At 45.4% G+C, this 15,380-nt stretch overlaps 2 protein-coding genes across 2 annotated transcripts in view; both read right to left on the reverse strand.

The window, feature by feature from the left end:
• Nucleotides 1–2,083: 2,083 nt before the first annotated feature.
• GPRASP3 (G protein-coupled receptor associated sorting protein family member 3) lies at nucleotides 2,084–4,803 on the reverse strand. Its single transcript, XM_081222242.1, has 2 exons — nucleotides 4,746–4,803; nucleotides 2,084–3,992 (listed from the first exon to the last, which is right to left on the reverse strand). Exon 2 carries the CDS (start codon nucleotides 3,840–3,842, stop codon nucleotides 2,145–2,147), a length of 1,698 nt encoding a protein of 565 aa, XP_081078368.1. The 5' UTR covers nucleotides 3,843–3,992; nucleotides 4,746–4,803; the 3' UTR covers nucleotides 2,084–2,144.
• Nucleotides 4,804–5,777: 974 nt separating this feature from the next.
• The window catches only part of ARMCX5 (armadillo repeat containing X-linked 5), a 129,901-nt gene continuing 120,298 nt past the window's right edge, over nucleotides 5,778–15,380 (reverse strand). The window contains exon 4 of the mRNA XM_081222247.1: nucleotides 5,778–5,819. The gene's annotated coding sequence lies outside the window, so the exon portion shown is untranslated. The remainder of the gene's footprint in view (nucleotides 5,820–15,380) is intronic.

Raw genomic sequence — 15,380 nt, forward strand, 5'->3', positions numbered from 1 at the left:
TTTCAGGGTGATGGGTATGTTTGCTATCTTGATTGTGGTGATGGTTTCGTGTCTGTATACATATGTTAAAACTTACTAAACTGTGTACTTTAAATATGTATGGTTTGAGGTATGTCAATTATATCTCAATAAAGCTATTAAATAAAAGCATGTGGTAGATCTGTATAATACTAAATTGGAAAGATAACTGAAAAGACAAAAAGGCAAGCTGCAGAATACAGTAGTTCTATTTCTGCAAGAGAATAAATTTATGCATATTCTTTATTAAGATGATATACAATGAAAGATTAGGGTACGGTGCACCAAATGTTAACACAGGAAAAACATTAAGAGATTCAAAAATATTTGTAGAAGCCTATTTATTGATATGGAAAGATGGTCACAATATACAGTTAGTGGGAGGAAAGGCAAGTTACAAACAGTATTTACAGTATGATCTTGTTTTAATTTCTTAACTGTTTAAAAATCTCAAAGCATATAACCCAATATTTTTACACTGAAACATTCTCTTCAGCTCAGACCAGGGGTTGTAATTCCTACCCTGAGTCTATAGCTATAGCCCAAGTCCTGGGAATGCTTTCTGGACCATAGACTTCCAGGAATCACTATCATGTAGATTGAGGCAGCAGCTCCTCTCCTAGCTCTCCTGTTTTGTGTTGATGAAGCTGCAGTTCTGGGCCTGGGCCTAAATTTCTCCAATTAAGTTTATCCTGTACAGTTTTAGCTGGTACAAATGCAGACAGTAGGCTTGCCTACTAGTAAAAGATAGAACCGTTTATCTTTTCATATGACACACAGGAGAATCAATTATAAATGGTAAACAAATTAAGGCATAATTTTGCAAGGAAAAAAAAGCAATTATCTTTTAAACTGTAAGGTATGAAACAATGTACAGAATGATTCCAGTTCTTTATTGAAGATAGGAAGGACACATAGCAAATTTCAGTTGTTTGACTCCAAATCTACATCTCATTCATTCAACAGTTTGGGGCACCTGTTTCCCAGACACTGAGTGTTCAAATCCATACACTCATCCCAGACTTTTCTTCTGACTCCAGCAAGGTTTAGCCAAATGCCTAATGGACATGTGCATTTAGAGGAAGTTAAGAATTGCAAGACTGGAAGGGACATTATCTACAGCAAAATTGAATCATTAAAACCACTCTGTGAGCCTTGAAGGCTGCCACACAAAAAGTGGAAGAGGGCTATAAGGTAGTGCAATGAGAGCGGGTTTTGGCATCAGACAAAACAGCTATGCCACACTTGCCTGTTGTGGGAATCTAGGGATAAGTATTCAACCTCCTTAACTGCCATTGGAGGCAATCCAGAACGAGTTATAATCATAAAAAAAATACCAGTACATAGCTCAGAGAACCATTGTTAAGAAGAAACCTGTAAAATATAATGCCAACACAGTATGACATGAGTAGGTACTCAGGAAATGTTTCCTCCCTACATCTACCTCCTTTCTCTTCTGCAAGATGACTTGACATAAATGAAAGAGCCTAACAATATGAGTTATAAATGCAGTAGCAAAATAAAAGATGAATATTACATTTTATCTGAGATTCAGGGCCATTTGTGTGTTGTAGAATGAGTTATCTGATGCAGGTAGAATAGGGGAAAAACAGTAATTCCTTTTACATTAAACAGCTGGTAGCAACCCTGCTTTCTTTACGTATTGAGAGTGCACATTTGGCAATGAGTGTGTGTGTATACATATGTGTGTGTGTGTGTGTGTGTTAGGTATCTTTTTGTGTGTATATGCCTTGTTTCTACAACTAGATTATAAATTCAAGGATATTATCTTTTTAAATCATTTGAAGCTGCAAATGGATCTAAGCAGATACTAATGAAAAGTTAGCTTACTTATGGTGCACCGATTTGCTATCTTAAATGTTAAAAAGCTCCCCATCTACACAAGAGAATAATCAACAGATGTTTTCAACTCACAATGAAATATTAATTTGATACCCCAAAATGGTCTAGCTCAGACCTAGACTGTCACAGGTAACATTGTGTTAAAGATGTAATTTATAACATGCACACTGTAATAACCAAAACATTATGCATGGCTCTTTGGGAACACACAGCCTGTTAGAGTTTGGAGATTGTTCAAAGGGTTCTTTTATTTCTAGCTCATTTTACATTGTTTCGATGATCACTTTAACTTCACGGAAAATGGCCATGAGTGTATTATAACTCAAATGATCAACAACTACAATTGAGCCCTTTCTGATATGCTCCTTTATGTTAATAAATATGGCCACAGCACTAACGAGATTGGCTTTTGCCTCTTTTTGGTTAAAGATGAGTTTTAATGCTGCTAATGCTTTTGTATTGATCATGTCTCTGGCTGCAGTTGGATTTTCAGACATATTCAAAAGTACTTTCAAAACAAGATTTCTGGTTTTACGATTTCCCAGGGAGAGCAAATGAAAAAGCTCTGAAAAGTAATTGGCAACAATGTGGTGATGGTTAGAATCAGTAGTCAGTTGTCCTAGTATCTTTAACCCGGATTGCTGTCCAGGTGAGTTCAAGGGAAAAGACATGGTTTCCTTACACATATGCTTAACATGTAATTCAACCTTGCATTGTCTTTCATCCCCAGAGGGGGGATTCAGAGTAATTACAGCCTTTTTTCTCATTTCAGAGGAAGGAAAACTAAGCAAGCTTTCAATAAGTGTCACTACACCCACCTCATTAATGAACTCTTGGGCAAATGGATGAACATTAATGATCCCCATTGCAATTTGAGCTATTTTATGAATGAGAGGATCAGTAGTTGATTTAAGTAAGGTAACAAGTTTTTCAAACTCCTCAGAATCCATGTAGCATTCCATTTTGCAAGGGCAAGCAAATGGCTTAATCCCATTCACCTCCCTGATCCTGATTTGGCGTCTAATCTCCTCTATGGTCTGGATACAAGGGTCAGAACCAAATGGGTACTCTGAGATAGGCTGTGAGCTTGAGGGAGTGCTCCTAGAAGGGCATGCCGCTGTTGCCACAGGCAAAGAACAGGTATTTTCCTCAGCGGAGGCCAGGACAACATATGAAGGAGGCTTTTTCTCAAATGGGATTTGGGATCTAAAGCCTAACACTGCTGGAGTTACAGCAGGAGCTTTGGGCCAGATAGTTACCTCAGACCAGTCCTTGGGCCTATCTTTTTCATTAATTTCATCCACAGGCTGGGGCTTAATTATCCTGCTCACAGGTCTAGGGTTAGGGTCAAAACTAGTTTCATCTCCATCCCAAAACCAGCTCCCAATAACGTTCTCCTCCTCCTCCTCCTCAGCCCCTGGCCTAGCCTTGCAGTTGGCCCCAGCCACAGGCTCTAACTTCTTAGCACAGGATGGGGGACAAATATCAGCTTTACTTTCATCCTTAGCACTGAAACAATTACCAGCCTCTTCTCCATTCCAGAACCAGGAACCAACACTGGCTTCTTCCCCAGCCCAAAACCAGGTATCAATACCAGTCTTATCTTTACATGTAGACCTGGACGCAGCACTGGACTCAGCACTAGCCTCAGCCACAGAACAAAACCGAGATGCTCTAGTGGCCTCATCTTCAGCTTTGGGACTGAAATCTGCCAGAGCTCCTTCCTTCATCTCAGTAACAATCTTGTTCTTAGATGCTGTCTTCACCTCTGCCACTGCATCTTCCTGAGTCCCTGCCTTGGCTATTGTTTTGGCCTGGGTCTTGGATACAGATCTGACTATGCCAGTAGCCTCCCTCTTTGCTTCAGCTTCTACACCAGCCCTTTTTTCAGTTTTGGCCTTCTTTTTACTCTCATTCTTTCTACTCCTATTCTTTCTACTTGCATTCTTAACCCCAGCCATGGTTGAAGCCCAGTTATATAGATAGCTCTATACAGTCTTGGCTTTGGTTCTCAATATGTCCCAGGTCAGTGTCTTAATATTCTTCTACTGGGTTGAAGGTGATGATCTTCTGTCACTTCAAGGCCAGCACAACCACCACTGGAGACAGGCCTGAGATGGAAGAAGAAAATGGGCTTTGAGTCTCTTCCAACTGTGCTTTTCTATGCAGAGAGCCACACAGGACATGAGAAAGTAGAGATAGATTGTGTGGTAGGAGAAGTAGAATAGTAGAAAACTCTGTTACCTCATTTTATCCCTTCCACAGTCCCACTAATGCCCAACAATGCCTTGCCCAGGCACTTCCATACTCTTTTCTCTGCATCAAATAGGAACGGAGATGATGGGAAAGCTTGGTGAAAGTGAGAGAGGCTAAGGAGTGTCCAGCCCCGTTAGTATATACCACTATACTCTATAGGTCTATCTGGTAGGCCTCACACCAATCTGAACTGATCTGGTGCAATTTTCTCCTTTCTTGCTTCCAGTGTTGATAAGCCCTATAGTCGACTCACAGGCAGACCTATGGACAAAAACACAGGAGGGACTGGAATTTTAAGTATTTGGTAGACAGACATGCATTCTGGCTTCTAAACCCAATACCTGCCTTTCCAAATCTAAGGCTTTGTGAATATAATGTTTCTGGCCTCCTTGGTCCTCCTCATGGCTTCCTTCCCCACTTCCTAGGTATCTATCAATTACCCTATAGGCACAATCCTGGCTCACCCTAGCCCCATTTCCTATACATAAATGTGAGGGCAGAGGTGTATGGGAAGTTGGAAGACAATGGCTCCAAGATATGATCTGGTCTTACTTGCCAACAGCCAATTCCCATTCCCAATCAACAGGGGTGCTCACGCTCACACTCACCTTGGATCCAAATGAATAGCTTTTGTCCTCTTTCTTAATCAAATTCAAAGTGAACAGCTACCTGCAGATTTCTATAGTACTCTATAAAGGAACAAACCTATGGATAGACAAAAAGAGGAAAGAAAACAAAAGAGACTGAGATGGCCCAACACCCATGACAAGTGTTACAATATATGCTTCTGTACATTCAAGGCCATGTTAAATATCCCCCACCTGTCTGCTCCTCCCAAATGATCCCCCATCCACTCCCCAGAGACCTGAAGCTTGTCTAATCACAACTCCCAACACTAAAGTCAGTCATTTTCCTAGCAGAGGCCACACCTCCTTCCTTGAACAAAAAGATGAGGTGCAAGAATGGGTAGTGGAACACAGGCAACTGTATTTAGAAGACAGGCAGTGAACATAATGGGGACTACTATTTCAATACCATCTTGCATGCCCCTACCTTTTCCCCTTCCCCACACATACATAGTCCCTATCTCATTCACCACCTATGCCAGCCAGCCCACATAGCAGGTGTCCTCAGGAGATGCTACCCGTACCACTACAGAACAGTCCACTAGCTGGAGAAGAGTCACGCCCTATAGAAAGAGAAGGGGCATTCAGCAAAACACCAAGAGAGTATGTTGACAATGGTAGAAAAGTATCAGGTTAATGAACAGATTCCCAGAATTCAGGTCCTAAAACCTCCTTTTGAAAAATCAAGGAATAGGTAAATAAATGTCTCTCATGTCTCAGAATTTCTCAGGAACTCCACAAAATCTTCTGTGGGACTGCTTCTGCACCAAAATGAGAGGGGGCTGTGAAGGGTAAATGGGGTTTGGGTTTCCAAAACCAGAAAATGAAGAACAAACTGACTTCATGCGTTCTAAATTGACCCTTCAGAAAAATTTCCTCTCTATTCTGAAGAGCCATTCCCACACCTCAACATATTAAAGTGGGCTAGGATGTTGAGAAAACAGATCCCAAATGAAAAAGATGGATTACTACATTATTTACTTACACGGATCCTTCCTGTGAAAGACTACTGACTCCTCAACCTGTCATTTGCTTGCATTTAATTGGGTCAAAGACCTAAATATGGAAGGCAACAAAACTGCTGTATTAAGAGGCACATAAACTTTTCATTTTGGTGTCTTCATAATCTACTCGCTCAGTTCCCCTTTCACTGAATGTGCCAGACCTACCGCGCACACAGGACACTCTGGCATCAAAGAGGCGCCTGTGGGAAGGGACAGCACCCAGCACGTGGGGTCCGACAGACCCCTTTCCAGAATCCGGGCCCAGGCGGGCGGCCCCACGGGCCCACCGGCTCGGCACCCGGCTCCGACCGCCACCCCCGGCGGCCTCCACGACGCCCCCACCCCGGCTCCCCTCCGCCATTTCGCCCGCAGCAGCCTCCCCCACAGCCCTCTCCTGGCACAGGCACCGTCGACGGCGGGGCGCGGGCGCCCAGAAAGCCCTCCAGGAAGCGGCCGCACCGTTTGCCTCCCCAGGATCCGAGGGAAGCCCTGTGGCCAAGACCTCGCGCCCCGGGCCAGGTGCGCGCCGGTCGCCGCCTCCTCAGCGCCAGGGGTCCCCCGGCGATGCGCACCTCTCTCAGGGACCCGCTCCGACCCGGTTGCCTCCCCCTCGTCAGACTGCCAGGGTCCGCGGGGGCAGGGTGTGAGCCGCTCGTCGCCCCCGAGACAACCCCACTTGCCTTCGCAGGCGCAGGGTCCCGATGGTCGGCCTCCCCCTCCTGTCGCAGCTCCTCACTCGGATTTCCACCGCTCGCTGTGCGGGCAGAATGGCAAAGAGGCGTCCCGCCGCCCGCGCGGCTGCGCCAAACCCAGCAGGGGCTGTGAAGGCTGCGGCAACAACCGCTCGCGGCGAGGGTGTCGGGAAGGGGGCGGAAGGATACGGCACGAACGGGATCGACGCCCCCTCCCAGGCCCACCATAGTTCCGACCCAGAAAGGGGCGGGGCCGGGACTAGTCCCGGCCTCAGAGGCGGGGCCACGCCGGCCCTCCGCCGCACCACGTCGGGCGACCACCCTCCCCGCCCCGCACACTTCTGGCACCGCAGCGTGTAGGGCCGGCGGGCGGTGGGCAGTGGGGGCCGGGGTTGGGAGGGTAGGGAGGGGCCGCACTGGAGGTAGCAGCGGATGGATACAGATCGTCCCGGGGTGTGTCTGTGTGTCTGTGTGTGTGTACGGGACTGCTCAGAGTCCGCCCCCCTACCCTCCCCCATCACGCCCGCCATCCTCCCTGGGCGCCAGTGGCAGAGGAGCTGTGAGGACGGCCCTCCCCGGGTCTGCTTTCCACCTTCTGGGGCCGCGGGCGGGAGGAAGGTGGGAGGCGGCGCCCGTGGAGGCCGAGCCACTGCCCCTCTTCTACGGGAAGGCAGCCCTAGATGGACCTCTGGCCTGAGGAAACAAACCACCTGTCTGCGCCAGTGTCGTCACCCTCTCTGCCACACTGCCATTTTCTCAGTCGCAGTGGTAGCACGGTAGTACACTTTGCCATTTCGCCGTCCCTGCAGTTGCCCAGGAAGGAGGGCCTTTCCCTCTCAGGACCCGCACCGGCTCAGACAGTCCTCCCTGTCTCTCATCCCAGAGCCAGGTGTCAGGCACCAGGTAGGGCCGGTCCTGGCTTCTCTCCCCGGGTTCTGTCAGGTCTTCTCTTGCAGGTGCCTCCAAGCGCTCATCATCTTTGGCAGGGTGGGAATGTGGCAGGGATTAGAACCAACTGGGATCTCACACATTTGCCATACACACTAGTCTAGTTTATCTATTAGGGCTGTTAACAAATAAATCATACTTATTTTAAATTCCAAAATCTGCATTATATCTGAGCCTGGTTCTGATGACTTGTGTCCTTAAACAGTGCTTTTTCTTGCCTTTATTATGTTATAATTTTGTGTTGAAAGCTGGATATGATGTGTTGGGTAATAGGAACTGAGTTAAATAGACCTTCAGTGAGAAGCTTTATTTTTTATTTATTTATTTTTGCGGTACGCGGGCCTCTCACGGGCCTCTCCCATTGCGGAGCACAGGCTCCGGACGTGCCGGCTCAGCGGCCATGGCTCACGGGCCCAACCGCTCTGCGGCATGTGGGACCTTCCCAGACCGGGGCACGAACCCGCGTTCCCTGCATCGGCAGGCGGACTCCCAACCACTGCGCCACCAGGGAAGCCCCCAGTGAAAAAGCTTTATGTTAAGCTGGTTACCAGTTAGGCTGTGTGTAATGTTTGCTGTAGCTGCAGGTGTCAGTCTTCAAATTCCTCTAGCGTCTTTATTTTTGTCTCTCAACTTTGTGTTTCCCTAATTACATCTTGCAGAGAGAGTCTGCATCTTGCAACTCTTTCAGCTGCACTCCACTGTTACTACACTTGAGGCCTGTTAGCATGTGGAGGAGAGGAAGTGTTATATAATTTTCTGGTTAAATTCCAGTCTTTTGTGGGCCTGTCTCTAGACTGTGACCTTCACAAGTGTTTCTTTAGCATCTTTCTCCCCCTTACAGGAGAATGGAAGGCCAGAGTGTGCTGGATAGGAGGAATGCCTTTCCCTCAGCTGAGATAAGGCTCTGGGAAAGTCTTTTCTGCTGGAGAGTAGGCCTTTGTTATGGAGAAGACTTGGGGGTGTATTTCTTGAGTGTACACTTCCCCTTCCCACTGCCAGAGCCCTGAGGAGATCTTTCTGGGATCTTCACTATGAGAACCTGCTGGAGTTCCTGGAGGTAAAGCCCACAACACTGCTAAGACTGCAGGTCTCTAGGGGTTTCTCACTCTCCTACTATTCCACCCTCAGTCTCCATCAATTTGTCAAAATTCCCACTTAAGTGTTCTTACCTGTTTATGTCTCTAGCAGTTTCTGCTCTATGTAACGAGATATAGGCTGTGACTCTCTGGATGTCTTTTCTCCAGTATTTGGGGTGGTCATTTGCCCTGTGACCTCAGTTCTCTGATGGGTCTAAGATAAGTCATTGATTCTCAGTTTGTTCAGCTTTTTTTCTTGTAAGTACAGGAACAATGACTTCCAAGCTCTTTACATGTCAGAACTGAAACTGGAAGTGTGTCCTATGGATTTTAACAGGATAACTAGAGACCAATGAACACAGCTTTCATCCTCTTCTTTTCAGCTGAACTTCAGATCTGGGAATAAAGTTGCCCTTGAAAACCTAGCTGCTCCATAAATATCTGCTTTTTTCCCTCCCAGGTTTAGAAAATTTACATGACTCCCTGAACCTGGCATCTCAGCCCCCAAATTCTTAACGTGGAGTGCAGATTAGAATTCAGACTTCCTGACTCAAAGTTCCTGGTGGTGAGGTCTGAGCAACTGCGACTTAACCCCAGTAGAAAAGTCATCTCTGTTACCACCACCACCACCATGAAGCGGCAGTGCACTATACTATTAGGTGCTTGCTTTGACTAGAGTAACCAGTTTCTGATCCCTGGAAGCACTTTCTAAAAGGAGGCTGCATAGTAGAGTACAGACTCTCTCCCCTGGGCTCTACTCTGACTTAGCCAGACTGCAGAGCCAGGAAGTCCAAAGTTTAAGTAGAGGTTTTACCACTAACTGTGTCACTTTGGAAAATGTACTTAATGTTTTTATAACTCAGTTAAGTCATCCCTCAAAGGGGATTGGTAATAACTACTTCACAGGATTCTTGTACACACTAACTGAGAAACTATCTGATATTCTGAAATATCTGCAAGTATCAGGTCTTTCTAGTTCCTCTTAAAATTGTGATCTAGTCATATTATGGGGTGGGCTGGGGAAAGCAGTAAGACTAGATGAAGTAAGTCAGAAAGAGAAAACCGAATACCGTATGCTAACACATATATATGGAATCTAAAAAAAAAAAATGGTCATGAAGAACCTAGGGCCAAGACAGGAATAAAGACGCAGACCTACTAGAGAATGGACTTGAGGACATGGGGAGGGGGAAGGGTAAGCTGGGACAAAGTGAGAGAGTGGCATGGACATATATACACTACCAAACGTAAAATAGATAGCTAGTGGGAAGCAGCCGCATAGCACAGGGAGATCGGCCTGGTGCCTGGTGACCACCTAGAGGGGTGGGATGGGGAGGGTGGGAGTGAGGGAGACGCAAGAGGCAAGAGATATGGGGACATATGTATATGTATAACTGATTCACTTTGTTATAAAGCAGAAACTAACACACCATTGTAAAGCAATTATACTCCAATAAAGATGTTAAAAAAAAAAAGAGTAGATGCGATCTCCACGGTGTCTTTTAGAGGTCATGATTGCTAAGAAATCGCCGCTGTGCTCTTTCTTACTGTAACCTTGGTGCTTTGTGTACTGTGTTGCTTAACATAACCCTTTACTAAAAGAACATCACTTTTACATAAGTATGCCTCCCTCCTCCTTATAGTGATGTGCCACAGGGAGGCTGATCCAAATTCCAGAAGTGAGTCTGCTTGTTCTAAGGATAATTCATCCCCTTGGTACTCTGGTTCAGGAATGGCTAGTGATGTAACTCTGCTCAATGAGACATGAAGGGAAGATTGCAGAAGGATTTCTGGGGAAAGTGTCCTCACTCATAAGACAAAGCCATCAGTAAAGGTATCTCCTTTTCTTCCTTGGAAAGTTGCTTGACTCCTTGCAGCCATCAAGTTTCCAGCCTTAGGATGGAAGTTGATATTATGAATGGCAGAAGAAAGAGATGGATAAAAGCTGAGTCCTTAGCTGAATCAAACAATCACCAAGACTTCTCTGCCTCAGTACTTCTGATCTGTGGATAATAAATTTCCTTATTAAGTTAGTTTTAGTTGAATTCCTTGTTATATGGAACAATCCTAAATGTTATGTATGCTCAGGCACAAAACAATGCTTCAGTGAGTAATAGTTCCTGACTTTTGTCTGTCAGTAAGCCCTACCTCTTAAAACCAGTGGCAGAACACGTTTCCATGTGAAAGGAAAACTGTAGATTCTGAACATCTTGCCTAATGATAGCTAGAGGTCTGAGAACTGTGATTGGCTTCCATTTTAGATTGAAAAGGAAGGCTTCAGGCAGAAAACCTAAACCTTACTTATCTAGGGGGTTCAGAGGTACATTAAATATGTGAGCTTATAAATAAGCCTAGTTTCAATTCAGAGAGTCACTGTGTGGAAGTGCACCCATGTGAAATATCCATAGTGTAAAGATATCAGAGGTTATGTGCTTTCTATCCTGAGGACTGTACTGAGGTTGAGAAAGACAAATTCATATTGTCAACAGCCAGAAACTTTTGGTTAACTTTCCCCAGGTGCACTGTACTAAGCAACACAGGTATAGAAAGAGGTGGACATTTGGGATCTATCAAGAGCTGAGATTTTGCCAGAACAGCGGAGCCAGGCGCTAGAGGATGAGGTAGGCGAGTAGTAAAAATGATGGCCCATGATGGACCATTAAGTTGGGAAGGAAGGAAAATCTGGAGTATGCTGATTCACAGGTAGAAGGGGATACGGGGCAGGGAGGGAGTCTAGCAACATTCAGGTTCAAGTTTCTTTATGATGAATAAAGGACTTTGCTACAAGCTGTAAGGAGGAGAAAATCTGATGATGAAGATAGTCATGGTGATGATGGCAGCTTTTAGTGATAATTAGCACTAGAAGGATATATTGGGCTGGCAAAAAAGTTTGAACGAACTTTTTGGCCAACCCAATAGATGTAGTGTAGTGGCAACACATGGCAGCTGCAGATTCAAACTACAAAGGTTTGAATCTCAGCTCCTCTGCTAATCAAATCAAGCTCTGCTAACTGAGCTTGCCAAGTTACCAGTCTGTGCCTCAGCTTCCTTATGTGTAGAACGGAGACAATAACAGCATCTACTCTATACAGTTGTTTTGAGGATTAAATAAGTTAATATATTTAGAACCCTTAGAAGAGTGTCTGGCACTTATAAAGCACTCATTAAATCTTGATATTAACAATAAGTACAGTCACCCTTCCTTATCCTGGGTTCCGCATCCACAGATTCAACCAACCAGGGATCAAAAGTATTTGAATCAAAGAACTCCAGAAAGTTCCAGAAACCAAAACTTTATTTTATTATTTTTTGCGGTACGTGGGCCTCTCACTGTTGTGGCCTCTCCGGTTGCGGAGCACAGGCTCCGGACGCGCAGGCTCAGCGGCCATGGCTCACGGGCCCAGCCACTCCGTGGCATGTGGGATCTTCCCGGACCGGGGCATAAACCTGTGTCCCCTGCATCGGCAGGCAGACCCTCAAACACTGTGCCACCAGGGAAGCCCCTCAAAACTTTAATTTGACACACACTGGCAACTATTTATGTAGCATTGGCATTGTATTTACAACATTTACGCAGAATTTACATTGTATTAGGTATTGTAAGTAATCTAGAGATGACTTGAAGTATATGGGGAGGGGACTTCCCTGGTGGTCCAGTGGTTAAGCGTCCGCCTTCCAATGCAGGGGACATGGGTTCGATCCCTGGTTGGGGAACTAAGATCCCACATGTTACCAGTCAAATAAGCCCATGCGTCACAACCAGAGAGAAGCCCACGTGCTGCAACGAAGAGCCTGTGTGCTGCAAGGAAGACCCAGTGCAGCCAAAAAAATGAATAAATAAAATAAAGATGTTTAAAAAAAATAATAAAGTATATGGGGAGATGTGCACAGGTTATGTGCAAATAATATGCCATTTTATATAAGGGACTTGAGCATCTGTGGATTTTTGTATCTCTGGATGGTCCTGGAACCAATCCCCCCTGTATACAGAAGGACGACTGTACTATGAAAAGAAGTAAAAGGCTCAGGCATTGAGGTCAGACTGACGGGGGTCTGATTCACACTTTCAGAGTCCAAGTTTCTTCCTCTATGCTTCCTGGCCCTCAACACTAGTTCTGTCTTATTCATAAAAAATGTTCCAGTGCATGATATAAAGAAACAAATGCTAAAATAGGGGTGAATAAAATACTGTGTAAGTACATAGGATGGAGGCATTACTTCCTACCAAGGGGCAAAGAGTAAGGGTGAGAATATCAGCAAGACTTCAAACAGGCCCTAGCATTTGAGCTGAGCCTAAAAGGATGACTGTGTTTCCTACAGGCAGAGAAAGGGCATGAGGGCCTTGAAGATTGAGCCTGGGGAAATGCACAAAAGTAGTAAAGCACAGAGTATAGTTGGGTTTGGAAATAACAGATAGTCCCATGTGGCTTGAGTGCAGGCAAAGTGGAGCAGGGCTTGGACTGGGTGAGGCACGAGTGAGTGCCTCCTTAAATTGTATCTTTATCTCATTCTAGTCCTGGCCCTGACTTGGAAGAATGTGTTGGAAATGGAGGTGGAAAGGTAGAATTGTATGGGAAAGTACAGGGCCTTGAAACCCTCCATTGGGGACCTGGTAGCATTTTATAGATGAGATCCCACTGAAGGCTGCTTTTTGAAATTGGGGGCAGAGTAGAGGGTCAGCTGTGCTGTAAGATACCATTCTTTCATTCATGATTGGACAGATGACAAATTCACTCTAATTTTATCCCCAGGCAGCAACATTGTAGGTCAAATGACATCTGAACGGGCCCTGATATTTATTACATGAGATAGCCCATAATATTTATCCAGAAAGCGGGCAGAAACAAAAGGGCTATATGAGTGTTGAGGTATTTACTTCAACTACACTCCCAGGAAAAAACTGAGGGATGGTCTTGGCCCTTACAAGTGCTACTCAAGGAGTGATCAGAACAGAGCTAATCATCTTCATGCATGGACACACACACCCCACACTTACCCAGTCCTTTGGCTGAGACTGAAAAAACCCACAGGCGTGAGTTAGTTAAGCATCTGCCCTGGGATGCATGTGGGACTTAGTGGTATCTCTCCAGACTGCAGTGTGAAGTTCCCCAAATATAAATGCAGTACCCCCAACAGGAAATACAGGCTGAGGGAGCTCTGATGAGGAAAAAATACAGAGAGAACTTTAAAAATCATCTAAATTGTAGACGCATGCCACAAAAACATATGCTGCTTTTTTCACCCATAATACACTGGTAGGCTCTGCCTCCTTTATTTTAACTTGCTTATGCATGATGCATAGGATCAAAGGTCAGTTTACAGATACTAATCTAGGGGTGGCTGCTATAAATAAGGATGTGTGACACTATTATTCTGACATCAGTTCTTTGACACCAACTACCTGGAGTTAGCATCAGACTCCAGAGGTTTAAGGGTGCAGTCCCCAATAATACTGCCCCCACTTGAGATCAGATGTCAGTTGCAAGACTTGGGGGACCACCCATACTTCTGACTGACCAGTTATAAATTCAGGGGTTCCCACGACCCCCTCAGGTTTGATAATTTACTAGAACACACTAAAGGTGCTATATGTAGAATTATAGTTTTATTAGAAAGGATAGGGCTTCCCTGGTGGCACAGTGGTTGAGAGTCCGCCTGCTGATGCAGGGGACACGGATCCGTGCCCCGGTCTGGGAAGATCCCACATGCCGTGGAGCGGCTGGGCCCGTGAGCCATGGCCGCTGAGCCTGCGTGTCCGGAGCCTGTGCTCCGCAACGGGAGAGGCCACAACAGTGAGAGGCCCGAGTACCACAAAAAAAAAAAAAAAAGAAAGGATATACATAGGACAAGGTCTTGAAGGGTCTGAGACATACTTCCATGTCCTCTTCACATGGATTCAGGGCAACATCACCCTCCCTGGATATCAGTGTGCTCACCAACCAGGAAGAGTTTTCACTGGGGTTTCACTGCATAGGCATGACTGTTCACATGATCGAACCCCAAATCCAGCCCTCCTTCCTTCTCTGGAGCTCCTGCTGGCCTAAAGCTCCAACTCTAATCACGTGGTTGGTCCTTCTAGTGACCAGACCACATCCTCACAACCAGAAGCTAACTAGGGACCCACCACAGTCCGTTCATTAGCATAACAAAGATACTCCCAGGGCTCAAGAAATTCCAAGGTTTTTTCAGGCCCTGTGCCAGGAACCAGGGACAAAGTTTAGATATATTCTTCCTTATACCACATGTTTGAGGTGTTTGTCAAACTCTAAGACGGCACAGACAAGACAACAAAGCTTGAGGGGAAAGGCCACAACCTAAACATTGGTCCCGATACTTATATTACCAGAATTCTGGAGAGTGGAGGGAGGAGGATAATACAAAGAAGGCAGGGGGTAAGAGAGGAGGAGGTAGTCCTAAGGCCTCAATCTCTAATTGTACCCACATGCCCACTGCTCAATTCCAGCTTTTAAATATAAATAGGAAGGGGCTTCCGTGGTGGCGCAGTGGTTGAGAGTCTGCCTGCCGATGCAGGGGACATGGGTTCGTGCCCCAGTCCAGGAAGATCCTACATGCTGTGGAGCGGCTAGGCCCGTGAGCCATGGCCGCTGAGCCTGCGTGTCCGGAGCCTGTGATCTGCAACAGGAGAGGCCACAACAATGAGAGGTCCGTGTACCGCAAAAAAAAAAAAAAAAAAAAAAAAAAAAAAAAAAATATATATATATATATATATATATATATATATATATATATATATATATATATATATATAAACAGGAGGGCCTGAAGTATTACTGCATAGTTTCAACTCTATAGTGAGTATAAAAATAAGGATATGAGTGGGCTTAGGAAAATTCATTACTTCCTAGTGGCATTTTCTTAAACTGCCTTGGTATCCAG

Source organism: Mesoplodon bidens (genome assembly GCF_964165515.1).
Source record: "Mesoplodon bidens genome assembly, chromosome: X".
Taxonomy (NCBI): Eukaryota; Metazoa; Chordata; class Mammalia; order Artiodactyla; family Ziphiidae; genus Mesoplodon; species Mesoplodon bidens.

Bases quoted from the DNA above. Each gene is read 5' to 3' on its own strand.
- GPRASP3 (XM_081222242.1), bottom strand. From the start codon at position 3,842: ATGGCTGGGGTTAAGAATGCAAGTAGAAAGAATAGGAGTAGAAAGAAT.